At 45.6% G+C, this 15,748-nt stretch overlaps 1 protein-coding gene across 2 annotated transcripts in view; it reads right to left on the bottom strand.

The window, feature by feature from the left end:
* Positions 1-2,973: 2,973 nt before the first annotated feature.
* EMB2754 (Vacuolar sorting protein 39) overlaps positions 2,974-15,748 on the bottom strand; it is a 66,001-nt gene continuing 53,226 nt past the window's right edge. For both annotated transcript variants that reach the window (XM_086818048.1, XM_086818047.1), the window contains exons 7-12: positions 5,384-5,722; positions 4,975-5,202; positions 4,572-4,814; positions 3,765-4,298; positions 3,555-3,653; positions 2,974-3,355 (exon numbers count right to left, since the gene is read on the bottom strand). In XM_086818048.1, coding sequence (XP_086674174.1) covers positions 3,161-3,355; positions 3,555-3,653; positions 3,765-4,298; positions 4,572-4,814; positions 4,975-5,202; positions 5,384-5,722 — 1,638 coding nt within the window. In that variant the 3' untranslated portion in view covers positions 2,974-3,160. The remainder of the gene's footprint in view (positions 3,356-3,554; positions 3,654-3,764; positions 4,299-4,571; positions 4,815-4,974; positions 5,203-5,383; positions 5,723-15,748) is intronic.

The following is a 15,748-nucleotide window of genomic DNA, read 5'->3' as shown; positions in this document are numbered from 1 at the left end:
AATGGGAAGATTATGGAAAAAAGTTTAACTAAGCATGGAGCTCAATGACAAACTTTGGTGAAGTTTTTGGTTCACTAGTAAAATTTATCAGTTCCTAAAAATCAAGACATTGTAGTCATTTAAAATGACATGGGTTTTATTAAAATGACATGGGTTTTATTAAAATACAGCAAGGTTAGACCATTGGAGTTTTTGGAAACCCCTTAGGCATCAAAGTGACTTTCAGCTAAAGATGGGAAGCATTGCTATAGAAAATTGAGAAAAAATGCAATAAACCATTAGAGTTCTTGGAAACCCCTTAGGTATAAAAGTGACTTTGAGCTACAGATGAGAGGTGGTGCTATAGAAAATTGAGAAAAAATGTAGCAGACCATTAGAGTGCTTGGAAACCCCTTAGGCATCATAATGACTTTGAGCTAAAGATGAAAGAAATGTTTTAGAAAGTTGAGAAAAAAACGTAAGAAGTGGTATATATCCTTTCTAACCGATTTCAGAAAGGTCATTATGATCAACTAGATTTGGATTTCCACTTTGAATCATTTTCTCATGTTATTGGAGATGTTGGGAACCATCCAAGTGTCATATTGAGAGACTAATCAAAGATGTAAGGTTAAAAGAAAGCTTCAATAAAGTGGAGTTTTTTTTTCGACCTAAAGAGAATGAAAGCCTTATTATTATTGATATACGAGAATTAGGTGGCTTTTAAATAGATTTACTAAGGATGCTCCTCGACATGCAAGAAGAATACTCGCAAATTCTTTTAGTTGGCATACAATGACACCTAAATGCATGCCTTCTTGGGTGGTTTACTCGGTTTGTGGTAAAGTAGAATCTTTCACATCACAAAACTTTAAAACTCAAATAGCATAATAACAAAGATAAAGAACAACATTATATTATTGATGTAAATGGCAAAGTCCTCACACCTATGTACTCCCATGAAGGGGGGCCCAATGGCTGATCTAGAACTAATAAGCTATGGAGTAAACTCCCAGTGACGACAGATGAGCTCTATGGAGAAATGGTTGGCCATGTGTCTATATAGGCATGTATGCATGGAGGGGACCATGACTAGAACACCTAGGTCCATGGTTATGGTCGATACCATTGCTTGTGGTGTAGACTTAACTTATAAAGAATACCTAAAAAGTGGTATACAGTCTCCTTGCCTCCCACAACCATTCGAGCTCATCTTGGGCCCACAATGGCAGGGCAAGATGTCTAAGGGTAAAGTCTACCTACTCCCATGTATGGACCGTTAAAGAATAATAATCTCCGCTAGCACATATCCTATTTGGTAATGTGACAAAATCTTATCTAAGTCATCTCTAAAACCATCTGGCTTCTCAGGTCACCATCTCGTATATGAATACAAAGATGGGGGATGTCTAAGTTGCTTATTAGCCATGGCTACTCCTCATAATGGGTGACATTAAACATGAGTACAAACGTGAGTGCATGTTGGTGCCTAGACATTACAATATGAAGCATTGATATCCAACAACACTTACGCCTAATAGAAGAGTTTGTGCTCTCTTCAACAAAGTGTGATTGTATGAAATAGTTTGCTATTAACATCACCATCATTTATTGCATATTAACCATGGACAACCAAGGCACAAGGAGAGCAAGAGAAAATAGAAATCCTAGATTTCTAAAAAATAAGATAAAAAATCCCTTCCATTGACCCTTTGTATTCCGATTGGCCCGTTGTGTTCTGACTTCCATTCCTGTGTTTCGCTTCTTAATGTCTTTTACATACCACAACAACACACGGGTTGGGTACTAGTGTAAAGGATGTACAAAAGATCAAAAGAGCTTGGATCTCAACTTGTGTTAAGTTTTGGGCTCGCTAGTGAACCAAGAAAAGATTATCATTCAACGAAATCAAGGCATATGGTAGCCGTTTGCAATGACAAGTTTTAGAGATGAGAACAACTTCTATGATATATTGTGAGATCAAATAAAGGCTAAACAAATTGGGATTTGTTGTCTATCTAAAGAGAATGGAGTTCTTGGTATTATTGATATAAGAGCATTAGCTAGTGAATTGGCATTTGACTAAAGAATGGCAAGGACACCAAAGAATAGAAAAAAAGCATACTTGGAATGTCTTGAACTTGCATAGAGTGGCACCTAAATTGATAGTCTTCTTGGGTGGGTTTATGTGGTTTGTGGTAGATTTGAAACTTCCAACAAACGGCTCCGACTTATGGAAACGTATATGGAGAGCTTCGTGTAGGTATAACCCACTCTTTAAGTGTCATGGATGTTTCAACAAGGACTTTCTAGGGTTTTCATCATTATGATGGCTTACCATCCCATACAAGTTGCAAGCAAAACTGATTTCATGCAAACACAGAAGTACTGGGGAAAGGCAAAGTATTCTTGATGCCATCATTCGTCAAGAGTTTCACCTATAAGGGGGGCAAGATAAGGAGCAGATGTATTGGCTTTTTTGTCAAACCCTTTAAAGGAAAACTATGGTGTGCCAACTAGGCAACATACGTTATCCTCAAGTATACCATGATGGCTTTTTCCTTCCGATTCAACATGGTGACAACTCAAAACATGGATCTGGTGGCGGTGAACAATGGGTGTACCATGATAAAGGAGCAATGGTGGTGTAAATGTATGCGTAGACTTTAATTATGCATTCATAAAGAAGCATTTAGAATGAAGTGTAAACCCTAGACATGAGGTTATGGATCCTGACAGGAGCTGATTTATTAATACCCTCACAAACACGGGGTGTGAATATATGCCCCTCAAGTTTTCGTATATTTCAATAGACTTGGTGCTATTATGTGAACCGACTATGACTTAAGATTAGGAGATTGCAAGCTTCATAATGATACCTTAGTCCTTCCCTTACTTTGTAACAAACAAGTGCCATGCTGATGGATTGAATGGCTGACATAATTTTTACACCAATAAGCTGCAATAGAGAAACTATCTATGCCTCTAAGGAACTCAAGAAAACATCACCTGCTTCATTATTAAAAGAAAAGAAAAAACCAGAATAATGCTCTGAGCAGTCGAGCACAAACTAAAATGAAAAGGGCCAAAGATGAGACTCTGAGGTCAATGGCTTCACGTGCAACAAGCATTATTACATACAATTACAACATAGGCCTTGCAAATCTTCATGTCACCAGAATCAATAAATATTAATAGCGGGTGTTGCAGTAGCTCTGTTGGACTTCAGGTCTTTGTGGCACACAAAATGCACGAGGGTTCCAGTTGGATAGACGGCAAACACGCTAGCTCCAATTTTCTTATGGCATATGGAGCATGTGTTCTCGTTGGTGATTTTCACCATGCGCTTCCGACATCGTTGAAGCTCATCCCGGACCTACACCACAATCGTCCATTATTAGCACATACCCTCCTCACTCTTTCACAGACTAGCAGTGACAGGCGGGAATGCCATCCACCCACCCGTCTCAGGACCTTGTCAGATCCTACCAGCTGGGAGTAGTCTGTACAGAACCCTAAACTTCACAAGCAAAAGCGAGCTTTGTATGCTGTCACTAATACGCAAAAGCCTATACCTGTAAGCTCTCACTTTGCCGAAGGTTCTTAATGACAGATAAATTACGCCGTGCCTCACTCGACTTGCGCACCAATGGTTCAAGAAAGGGGTATATGCGCTGTCACAGCAAAAGCAACTCACTTTTCAGCCAAATCACATACATTTAAGGTTAAGCTAATGGAAACATCAAAGTAGGGTTAGGTCTGGCATCGGCGTAAGGATTGCTCACCTGTAGTTTGGTGTCAGCCGGAAGCAAAGAGAGCGCCTGTGCACCATCGATGCGGTCCCATCGACAGCTTAACAAATCCAATGCTTCATCGAGCATCACCTTCTCCCCATTCTGATCAGATGTCTCTGCTGTAGCACTATCATTGCCACTGCTCAAGCTTTGTTGCCAATTATCCTCTCCATCACTCTTCCCACTCTCTGTGGTGCTTTCGCTGCTAAAACTTTGCCTGTTCCCATCCACACCTTCGATTTGAGCTATTTTACGAGCCACGTGTCCCTTAGCTCTGTGTGTGATGCCAACTCTCTGGCTGGGATATTTCTTTGTGAAGTCCAGACTGGCAACAGAACGATCGTATTCCCGAACAGCTGATGTGGGCTTTAAGTATACTTGCAGCAGGGTTAGATAGATATTAATGGCCGTCCTGTCGACAGGTTTTTTGGCTGATGCATCAGATGCCTTTGTGTTGTTTAAGCTGGCCGTGTTTGCAAGAAAGACTTTGTCACAATACTTGAGGGCCAAGTCCGGTTCATGAAGCTGTGATGATACATCAATCGAAGATTCCAATTGTGACTCAACAGATGGTACAGCCAGAATCGCATCGTCACAAGAGAAGAGATTTCAGGCTGCTTACACATGTAACCAGCCTGTGGGGTGGACATGCAAGAGTGTCCATCCATATGCCCCCCCACCCTTGCGCGTGCTGCGTGACTGTGTGTAAAGACCCTCATAATGGGTTTTGAAATGAAAAAGTCAACTCCATTACGTTTACTCTGGTCTCACAAGGGATAAATGTAATGGGAAAATTACCTTGTGTGCATAGAGAGTAAGAGCAAGCTGATGCTGACCCAACCGTCCAAGCAAAATAGCTCTTTCTTCATGCAACCCGTTGGTCGGAAGGCGCTTCAACAGATTCTCACAGCTATATCCTGTAGAGTTTTTCAGCACAGCCAAAAGCTTTTTCCGGACCTCTGTATGCTTGTGCTCGTCCCATGATCCCTCATGCTGCGTCTTGGATTGCTCCTCCAGTACTTTTTTGAGATAGATGAGCACCTATAGAATAAGCGAATGTATTGAAAACTCTCTTTTTTGGGGAAGGAGAGGAGGAGGAGGAAAGGGAAAAGAAAAGGAGGGGGGAGGGGGGGGGGTGGGGGGTGGGGTGTGCGGGGCATTGTTTTGTTGTTTTCTTTTTGAAAACTTTTTCAAGGCTTACCAACTCATTTTGCAGAACCGCTGGCAAATTAAGTTTGTCATTTGCCATCAAATGCTCCAAATACATCACCTGCAGCTCCGGAAACTTCTCTTTGAAATATGTATTCACAATTTCTGCTGGCAAAGGTGGATCGATTGATGTATAAGCACCCATAGCTTTCTCTGGGCAATTTTTCAAAAGCCAAATTGAAGAGTCTAGGATGAGAAAAGGATCCTGGCCTCCCAATTTCTGTTTGAAAACAACAAAGGACTTGCATTAATTGTTGTTGGCAACACACATGCACGCCACCACAATACAACCGCTGTTAAGGAATGTATAGTGTGTGGTATGTGCTGCACCAAAAAGTGGGTTAAGCACGAGTACTGAATGCATCTATGTTATTTGGAAGGCCAGAAAAGTGATTATACACCTTGAAATATTCGATGATCTCCTCAGGTCCAACTTGTTGGGCAGCTGCTTGTGGCTCGTCCATAGTTCTTTTCTCTATAGCAAGCCGGTTTAGAAGTTCGAGGACCTTGCGATGCAACTCATTATACTTGTACAGCTGCAGCAACTCCTTAAAATAAGAGCCTTGCGCCATCATCTCCTCACATGAATCAACATCACAATAATTGGGTCCCCTCAACAACTCAAGCGCTGCTGCAAACTGCCGTGAAAGCAGTTGCGCTTGAACAAGCGCACTATCAAGTATGGTAGCTAACTCCTTGAAACCATAACTCCTTTCTTTTTCTGTCCCACTGCCATTGATCTGTACAGATGCATTATATACAAACTTTGGCAATTAAAAACAATTCACATCCACTAGTCTCAAGTTCAATAGACAGATGAATCAAAGATAGTTGAAATAGAGGAGCTGGAGCTCCCCTGCCTCACGCCCTGCAAGCAGCACACACACACACCCACCCTCTCTTGGCAGTACTGCCCTTCCCCTGCCGACCACCACCCCCCCAGATTTCTCACCCTCTGCTCCTACTTCTCGTGCCCACTCCTGGCCCACTTCCCCTTCTTTTTCACCCTCAGTAGCCCCTGTTATCATCGCCCTCACTCCATTGGTCTTCCCTCGTGAGTCACGCCTCTTGTTGCTACCCAGTTTACAGCTGCTCCCTTGATTCAGCAATTGCGAAAGACCGAACCCCACCTCCCCCGGGCCCCCCGGCAGGCTGTGGCAGCCGCTCCATCTTCTGTACCAGACCTGCAGCTCCTGTTTTTCTGATTGCCTCTCTGGATACCACCACCCTCGTTTGCAGGTTCGCCAGCAGTAAACCCACCCGAGGATGCACGCCCCCCCCTGCCTTCCCAAACACCCACCCCCCCCCTTCCCGGGGCTTCCATCAGCCAGTCCCCCCTCGTCTTCTGGTCCCCCCCTTTCCTCTCCCTTTAGCCTGCACCTTCCACCCACTTTCGCATCCTCTGCTGCTTTCCGCCCTGCCTCATCCCTTGCTTATCCCCACTCGCTTCTTCAGTCCATCGCCTCCTTCCCTTCCATAGGCCCCCCCCTTCAATCTGCCGCCGCCGCCTCCTTTTAGCACCTTGGCCCCGCAGTTCCTTCGCCCCCTATAGCTCCGTCTCCTCCCCCCAAGTTCGCGTGGACCACTCGCTTCATCATTCCACCACCTCCTTCCCTTCCATGGTCCCCCCTTCTATCCGCCACCGCCACCTCCTTCTAGCACCTTAGCCCCACCATTCTTTCACCCCCCAAGCTCGGTCTCCCATTCCGTTAAGGCAAGGATTTGGTTTTTCCCCTTTTGTGGCACAGTGTCGCCGCCTCTGGTCGGAGGACTCCATGGTGGCAGACAGCCACAAGGACCCGGGAGGTGTCCTCCAGTCTTGAGGTGCTTCTCTTCGTATTTCTTCATGTTTCGGTGGCAGCTCCTGTCCCTCCCCCTTACAGATACCTTGCTGAAGCCCAGATTATGCATATTCTATGGCCCAAGCAAAGTGGCTCCACATGGAGGGTAGGATTCATGCTGCATGCACTAAAGCCTTGCTGTACTGATCCACAGCCCTAAGCCTGATTAAGAACAAGAGGCTCTAGGATAGTTTTTGGCCTCGAAAGATCACCCTCTTGCTTTGGCTAACGGCACACAGGAGTTTGGCGGTTGGCACTTGGCTGGCAGTTGGAGGTCGGCCAGCAGCCTGCCCTAGGTGCGGCCACCCTCAGCAGTCTCAGCGACATTGTCTTTGTGGGATTGCCCGAAGGCTCGGCAAGTTTGGCTACGGATTCTTCGCATCTTCACGTTGGATAGGGCCTCAACCCGGATCATTACTTGGGGCATTGTCGCTTAGGACACAGAGGTTGAGGTGGTTAGAGTTTACAAGGAGGATGGCGGGGGGCTAGCCCTTCAGGTCTCTCACCTCCGCATTTCAGCAATACCAGTCACAGCCCCATCTACGGACCACTGGCGTCTAGGCTCATGTCAGAGAAGATGGGAGATTTGCAGTAGCGTCGCAGCCTGCTGGCACATATGGCGAGCTAGATGTAGCGAAGCCATGGAGGGTACCCACACTCCGCCTGCGGGGTCCATCGAGAGCATTTGGCTCGACATCATTCATACCCTCTTCGGTTAGTGGGGGAAGTTGCAGGGAGGCTTTGACCGCATGTGAAAGCAGTGGGAAGCTTTCTTGAGGCTTGGGCGGCCTGGCCCTTTTCTCACCGACAGAGGCGACGATCCCACTTGGCACTACAAACCACTAGTGTGCCCCCCCGCACCACCCCCAATGAGATAGCCTTCCCCTCATAGAGTGGCCAGCCGGAGGGGAAGTGCATCTTTCTCCTTTTGATTATTTGTTCCCCGCCTTGTACATGTGGCGAGTTTGTATCTAGCCCTTCATGGTTGTATTTAGCCCATTGTGGCTGGTTTTTTCAGTAACTAATAGAATAATATTTTTCCCAGGAAAAAAAAAGACTCAAATCTGTAGATCTTCCCGTGGCTATAAACCTTCAGCCTGTGGAGGATCTTCACATTTGCTTAGGGATTCCCTTTGGCTGTCCTGGCCCTTGGAACGCTTCAGCACTTCGTGAATTGTAAGATACTAAAATGAATTCCTAGCCTATGCTTTTATAGCACCTAAATCTGCTGGTCGGTGGGTGATAAAAGAAGTCAGCCTGTTTTATTATCGGTGATCACCTAAAATGGGTCATCCCATGAGACTAATGCTAAACAAGGAGCCTTAGTTAACACAACCTTGAGGTCCTTAAAAGCCTACAAACCCCAAGGAGTCATCTTGATCTTCTACGTCCAAGTGTTGACGCCTTTAAGCAAATCAGTCAGAGTTACGTAACGTCGAAAAACTTGTCGATGTGGATGGAATATGCTTGGCAAATACCCACAAACGACCTAACATCATACGATGTTTCCGGAATCTCCAAGTTCAAGATCTCTGCCACTTTTGCTAGGTCCAATCGAATGCCTTCAACACTGATTATATATCCAAGGAAGTGAACCTTGTATAAATAAAACTCCGATCTCTTCTTATTGATATCAAGCTCATTGCTTTCCAACAACTTCATCACTTGGCCCTCCTCACCTATAAATAGGTGGGGTTGGCCTCTCCCTATTCATTCAGTCCTGTACATATTTTGCTCCCTCACTTATGAGACTACTTGTGTCTCTTGCTTGGGACTGTTTTGCTTCAGTATATTCAGCATAGTTGCTCCATATCTCTCTCTCTCTCTTGCACTCTCTATTCAGCACACTCTAGTGCCACTTTGCTTCCGCTCTGTGCAGTCTTTCAATGGCAACAATGTCGGAGCCACATGTAGGACTTGGAAGGGAAGTCAAAGGACAAAGGGACAAGCTCATCCGCCAAAATTGTGGAGGAGTCGGCTTACGTCACCCTAATTGATCTCGAGTCCGATACTCTCCATCCAGTGGTAGAGCAGGCTTTTCCTTCTTGTTCCCACTCTCCTCAGTGGATTTTGGACAACGATGCCACACACCACATGACTTATCGCAAGGACTGGCTTGATGAACTGCAGCAACACCACGAACAAAGTTGCCGTTGGAGATAACTCTACTATCCCCATTCTTGGCGAAGGGACAATGCCCCTCATTCTGGATGGCAATGGAGGGAAGTACACCTCCAAAGTGCTATATGTGGCAGATTTAGGATTTCATCTCTATTCTGTACATGAGATCTGCAAATTGGTCACTATGGTGGAATTTATGGAGGACTCTGTGTCATTCGGGACCCTCTCACTAATGTTAGCACATTCATCCCCAGTTTCTGCCCATTTCTGGTGTCCTTTTGGTCCCATTTGTATGGCCCTTGATTGTGGGCTGGCCACCCCTATTTTACATATTTTTTTGGGATTTTTCCCAACCCTTTTGGTATTTTACCAGTTGGCCAGCTCATATGCTCCAGTCGGCCAGCATATTCAGCTCTAGTCGGGTTTCCCTCCTCACCTATAAATAGGTGGGGCTGGCCTCTTATCATTTATTCAGTCTTGTACATACTGTTTTGCTTCAGTATATTCAGCATAGTTTTCTCCATCTCTCTCTCTCTCTCTCTTGCACTCTCTGTTCAGCACATTCTAGTGCCACTTTGCTTCCGCTCTGTGCACTCTTTCATGGTATCATCGCTCCCGGTTTAGCAACCTCTTTGCTGCCCCAGATTCAGCACTGTTTTCAGCACCCTCTCCTCTGCGTTTGCTCTCAGATTTGCAGCCCTTTGCTGCTGCGTTTTCTGGACTGAACCTGGTCACTTTGCCTCTGTGTTTTTCTCTCAGATCTGCAGCTTCCTTTGCTGCGTTTTCTGGACTGAACTTGCTGGTTGCTGGACTGAACTTGCTGGTTGCTGCGCCCTTCAGATTGGCTTCATCAACAAAGCCATCAGGTACTTGTTGACCAGCGTTTTCTTTTCCACGTGGAGATTGGACATAGGCAGCCTGTTTTTTCAGGACAGCAGCCTTCTGTGTGCTGCGTTTTCCTCTCCAGTGGGCTTTCCCCTTTGCAGAGGGGGTCTGTGGCACTCTTGGTACCTGTGGAGGACACTTCTTCTTCAGAGTTTGTGTGTTTTTCTTGAGGAGAGCCCAAGCTACTGTCCTTGTTGTTGCCTTTCCCTCTTGCACCCTCTTACAGCATATTCTCGGGTGCTGTCCAGCCTCTTAGGGCTGCGTTTTGGTAGGAGTAAAGACCCTATATCAGCGTTTTCTGATTTGGACAGTTTTTATCTTTTGAGGGTTGGTCCTATTGATTGGATCAATGATGACAACTTCAGATTTGGCTCCCGTACCACTCTCTTGTTATTTCCTTCATGAGGCAGACAAGTTGGATGGTGGTAACTTTCAGTCATGGAAGTTGAGTATTGTTTGATGGATTTTCTCTCGTACAAGAATCAATGCTTGCCGGACCTTGCCTCTGCAGAGGATGTGTGTCGGTGGAGGAAGACTGACGGACAAATCTATGGCTTTCTCCGCCTGAATTGTCAGGATTCGGTTCTTCGACACTTCATCTATGCTCCTGATGATGCTTCTACTTTCTATGTGTGGCAGTTGCTTTGTGACCTGTATGGTGATGCCAATGATCAGCAGATGCTTTCTGCTTCTAGGTGCTCTGCAGCCAGTGATCTTATGGATACTTCTTTTGGAGATGTTCCTGTAGAGTGAAGGATAGTGGGCCAGTTTTGCTCATTGCATCTGAGGAGTTTGTTTCTCCTGTTGCCCTGCCTTCAGTTCTGTGCATACTTCTCCTTGCCAGGATGATATCTCTGGTAATGTTTTTGAGGAAAACAATGGGCTATCTTTGCTCACACCTTCTGAGGGGAATTTGTCTCCTATTGCTTCGCCTCCGATTCTTTCTTCGACAACCAGTGACCAGGATGTGTTGCTGGTCCCTTTGCCTTCTATGGAGGAGCTTGCTTCTACGCTGTGTTATGCTATTGAGGAGGCTACTACTACTTTAGTTACCACTACTGTGAATGTTCCTACTTCCCTTACTCTATGTGAGGATTTTAGATTGTGGTCAAGTGTGTCCATGACCGTGCCTGGGGCACAGTGGTACTTCCAAGGATTGAAGGATTGGGATTTGGATTTGGATTTGGTTGGGCCTGTGGAGTCCCGACATCAGTTTTCAGAGGGGACAGTCGAGTTCCTACATCTGGCGATGCCGACGTTCGAGGAGGGTGCTATTATACAGCATTTGGCTACTCTTGGTACAGAGTTGGAGCAGATGGACTCTATTTCTTTTGAGAGTATTATCTTCTTGGAGCTACAGGCTTCTAGGGATGCAAGTGACACTGTGTTTATATTTGGGTTTGGCACCGATATTTGGAGCAGCACGATGTAACCTTCATGGTTGATTTCTTCTAGAAGAACAGTGTACCTGGCAGCTTGTTCTGTTACTTTTGTAGCTGAGTTGCTGTGGAGATTGCTTGTGGAGCTTTCCCGGTACCTGTTGTTGTTGCTTTCTTTTGTCTTTGACAAAGGACGACTTCTTCGACTTCTCGGAGTTATGTTCAGCATCTGGTGCTGAGAGGGGGTGTTAGCACATTCATCCCCAGTTTCTGCCCATTTTTGGTGTCCTTTTGGTCCCATTTGTATGGCCCTTGATTGTGGGCTGGCCACCCCTATTTTACATATTTTTCTGGGCTTTTTCCCGGCCCTTTTGGTATTTTACCAGTCGGCCAGCATATTCACCTCCAGTTGGCCAACCCTCCTCACCTATAAATAGGTGGGGCTGGCCTCTTATCATTTATTCAGTCTTGTACATATTTTGCTCCCTCACTTATGAGACTATTTGTGTCTCTTGCTTGGGACTGTTTTGCTTCAGTATATTCAGTATAGTTTTCTCCATATCTCTCTCTCTCTTGCACTCTCTGTTCAGCACATTTTAGTGCCACTTTGCTTCCGCTCTGTGCACTCTTTCAACTAACAAGATCCTATGGCAAGGCATAGAGGACCATGGCCTCTACAAACTCACGGCTCTTTACTCTCACATAGATACCCGCACAGGCGCTCTTTGGCATGCTAGATTTGGACATCTTCATTTGGAGGTCTTACGAAAGGCTTTTTGGGAGCAGCTGGTGGATGGATTGCCAGATGTTGGCACACATGAGGGCCCTTGTCACTCTTTTCTCAAAGGGAAACAACATCGGGACGCCTTTCCAAAGAAGGCTACACGGCGAGCTACGGCACCTCTGGAGTTGGTTCATGCGGATTTGTGCGGCCTGATGTGCACTAAGTCTCTTGGTTCTATAGTTATGTTTTTCTCTTGGTTGATGATTTTAGCAAGTATATCTAGGCCTATTTTCTCAAATCCAAAGATGAAACTTTCGACAAATTCCAAACGTGGAGAACCTTGGTGGAGAAACAGTCGAGAGACTCTGTCTTGGCATTACAAGCCGACAAAGGAGGCAAGTTTACTTCTTGCCAGCTTAACCGGTATTGTGAGCTACATGGCATTCAAAGGGAGTTGCCAACATGAGTACTCCTTTAGAGAACAGCGTGGTGGAGCGAAGGAACCGAATAGTGATTGAGATGGCTCAGACAACGTTGCAACATTGGAGTCTTCCGCAAAAGCTTTGGACGGAGGCAATTGCTACCACTGTTTACATTCTCAATCCGTCCCCTTTCAAGCCTACCTATGAAGAAAACCCTCGGATTCACACTTTCGGGTTTTTGGGTCGGATGCATTTGTTCATGTACCTAATGGTGACAGGGGAAAGCTGGACGCTAAGTCCAAGCACAATATTTTGGTTGGTTACAGCTCAAAATCCAACAGTTATCGGCTCTACAATCTTGCAACCTCGAAGATCATCGTTAGCAGAGATGTGGTTGATGAGACTTCATCTTCCATTGCGGAGGGGGCTTCAGTATCTTCAATGCTGATTCGACTCAGCCTCTCCTTGGTTCCTCGCTGGATCCTCCTCTTCCTCGACTTGACCTGACACGTCCTCAAGCACCTCAAGTGGAGGCATCATCCAACATTGATCACGAGGAGATTTCGACGGATGCTCCACACCAAGCAACACCTCAAGAGCAGGGTTCGACTTCTGAGAGGGGATCACGTATTCCCAATTGGTTGTACCAGACATTGCGAGACTCAAGGGTACGGTTGCCTTCACCTCCAACAGGCGGTCCCCATCGATTGGAGCGGTTGTGTACCACAACATCATCTCAAGAGAACCTGTCCCTCAATTATGCTCTGATGTCACGCGTCCAGAAGGACTCGGAACCTACTCATATTGGGGAGGCGCTTTCCAAACCGACTTGGAAGCAGGCCATGGAAGCGGAGCTTGACTCTATTGAACGGAATCAAACTTGGAAGCTAGTTCCTAGACCAGCAAAGCGGAAGGTGAATTGTTGGTGTCAAATATATATGTGTGTATATATGTGTGTGTGTGTGTGTATGTATACATATAGAAGATCATTACAAGCTTGCTGGGCCAATTAAGGAGAGGTGATGGCAGCAGCTCAAGAGAAAACGTGGCGTGTGTGTGTGTGTGTGCGCGCGTGTGGTGTGTGTGTGTGTGTGTGAGAGAGAGAGAGTGTGTGTAGTGGTGTGTGGAGGACCTGTTCGCTTCTCGCCTGCGACCTGCTCGCTTCTGGCCTGTGACCTGTTCGCTTCTCACCTGCGTACAGCTTGCTTGCGTAAGCTTCTCGTATGTGTGTCCTGATTTCAACGTGCGACCTGATTGCCTCTTCATCTACGACTTGCGACCTGCTCTCTGCATCTTCCATCTTGTTCCTTGCGACCCGTTTCTTCGCTTCCTGTGCTTTGTGTCTGCTTATTGTAACCAGTCGATTTCTGCCTTTTGTTTCTCCTCTCTGTACATCACCTTCTCAGTCTCTGTGTGTGTGTGTGTGTGTGTGTGTGTGTGTGTGTGTGTGTGTGTGAGAGAGAGAGAGAGAGAGAGAGAGAGAGAGAGAGAACATCATGGCTTCTCCTACAAAATATTATGCTCATAAAAAACAAAAGCAGGCTGTGGATCAGAATGACCCTGTGCATGAGACGCCCGAGGCTGGGCTGATTTATGAGGTAATGCATGAAGGATTTCAGGATACACGCAAGAATTGGAAAGATCCTGTTCCTATGGTGGGGCTTGCAGTGGATGTGGATGAAATCATAGATCCCATTCGAGAATATGCGAAGCATGCTGTGATTATCTTTTTTCCAGGCAGGATGCCCGTTGCTGCTGATGTCGGGAATTGGTTAACACGGACATTGGGTGGTTGTTTTGTTCGCAAAGTCCACTATGTGGCAAGAGGTTTCTTTGAGGTCATTATGGTGGATGAGCACCATAAACAAACGCTTTTAGAGCACTCCCCTCTCTTCTATGGACAACACATGGTTCATGTATTGCCATGGTCCCCCACCAGAGACTATCAGGCTTTGATTAAGCATCGCTGTCCTGTTTGGGTAGAAGTGGTGGACTTCCCCCAATGTTTGGCCTCCTTGTTACCTAAAATTGCAGCATCTCTAGGAAAGGTTGTATGCCCTCCTAGACCAAATGGCAACTCAAATTGATTCTGTATTTTATGGGACACAGATCAGCCCACTCCGGAATCTTATGCTGTTACCATAAATAACGTTTCCATGGGGAGTGCATTTTTCAGACTCAAATGGGGTCTTTTTGCAGGTGCATGCTTTGAGTGCAAAAAGTTTGGACATATGGCATCTCAATGCCCTCTGGTCCTCCATAAGATGCCGCCTGATGCCTTGCCCATCCCAATGCAAAATAAGGACACTCCTGGTCCTTCAAGGATTAAAAACAAAAGTATAAAGACTCCTGTTATGCCTCAAGAAAAAGGCAAAGTGCCAGTCTCTTCTGATATGAATGTAGCTGTGGCTAATCCCTCTACTTCTTCACCAAAAGGAAAAGAAAAGATACTTCAAGAAACCTCTCAGCCACCACACAGGACAATTATCCCCAGGCGTCCTTTACCTTCTAGAACTTGGAATGGAGCCTCCTCCAGTGGGCATACCCCGGAAGAAAATTCTGGAATTGGCATCACCTGGGCTACTGTAACTGCAGGTCGTACTCTGTTTCCCGAAGAAGAGGCTGCTAGCTTGCTAGCCACCCGTCTCATAGATATTCCTCCTCCTGATCGAGGTGCAGACCCTGTGGAGGAAATGCAAGCTTGAGCTACTTTTTTTGTTCATGCTGTACATACACTATAAATATGATGTCATATATCACAGTTTTGACTCTCAATGTACAAGGTTTGTGTGACCCTAAAAAGTGGAAGATGGTTTGGGCATATTTGAAGCATATGCAGCCAGATATCGTTGCTCTTCAGGAACACAATCAACATCACTATGCTGGACAGCAAGGCCATTATGCTGGTTATGATATTTTTTATGCAGGCCACCATGCCTTTTCGGGTGTACTTTTTCTTGTGAAACATCATTTGCAGCCAGTCATGGCATTTAATGACTTCCAAGGCAGATGGATGGTTATGCAGTGCTTTATTCAGGGTGAAATCTTTGAATTTGCATCGATATATGCTCCTCAATCCTCTCAGGCTAGAGGACAGATATGGCAACAAATGAAATTGTACCCTTGGAGACAGAAAGCATTCATATGTGGAGATTTCAATAATGCCCCTCAACCTGGTGATAATACATCCGGTCGTACACATATGCTTGCTACTGAGAGGTCTTCGTGGGCAGATTTTGTAGCAACGCTTAATCTGATTGATATTTGGAAAGAATCTCAGCCTCTGATGCCTGGGTATACCTTCCAACATAATGCTCAATCCACTTACAAAGCTCGATTGGATCGATGGTATCAGCTTGATCCGTTTCATTATGATACTCTCACAACCAAATTG

The sequence above is a fragment of the Cibotium barometz genome, chromosome 24 (genome assembly GCF_041138505.1).
Source record: "Cibotium barometz isolate CiBa-2024 chromosome 24, ASM4113850v1, whole genome shotgun sequence".
Classification (NCBI taxonomy): Eukaryota; Viridiplantae; Streptophyta; class Polypodiopsida; order Cyatheales; family Cibotiaceae; genus Cibotium; species Cibotium barometz.
This window is presented reverse-complemented; position numbering and strand designations above follow the sequence as displayed.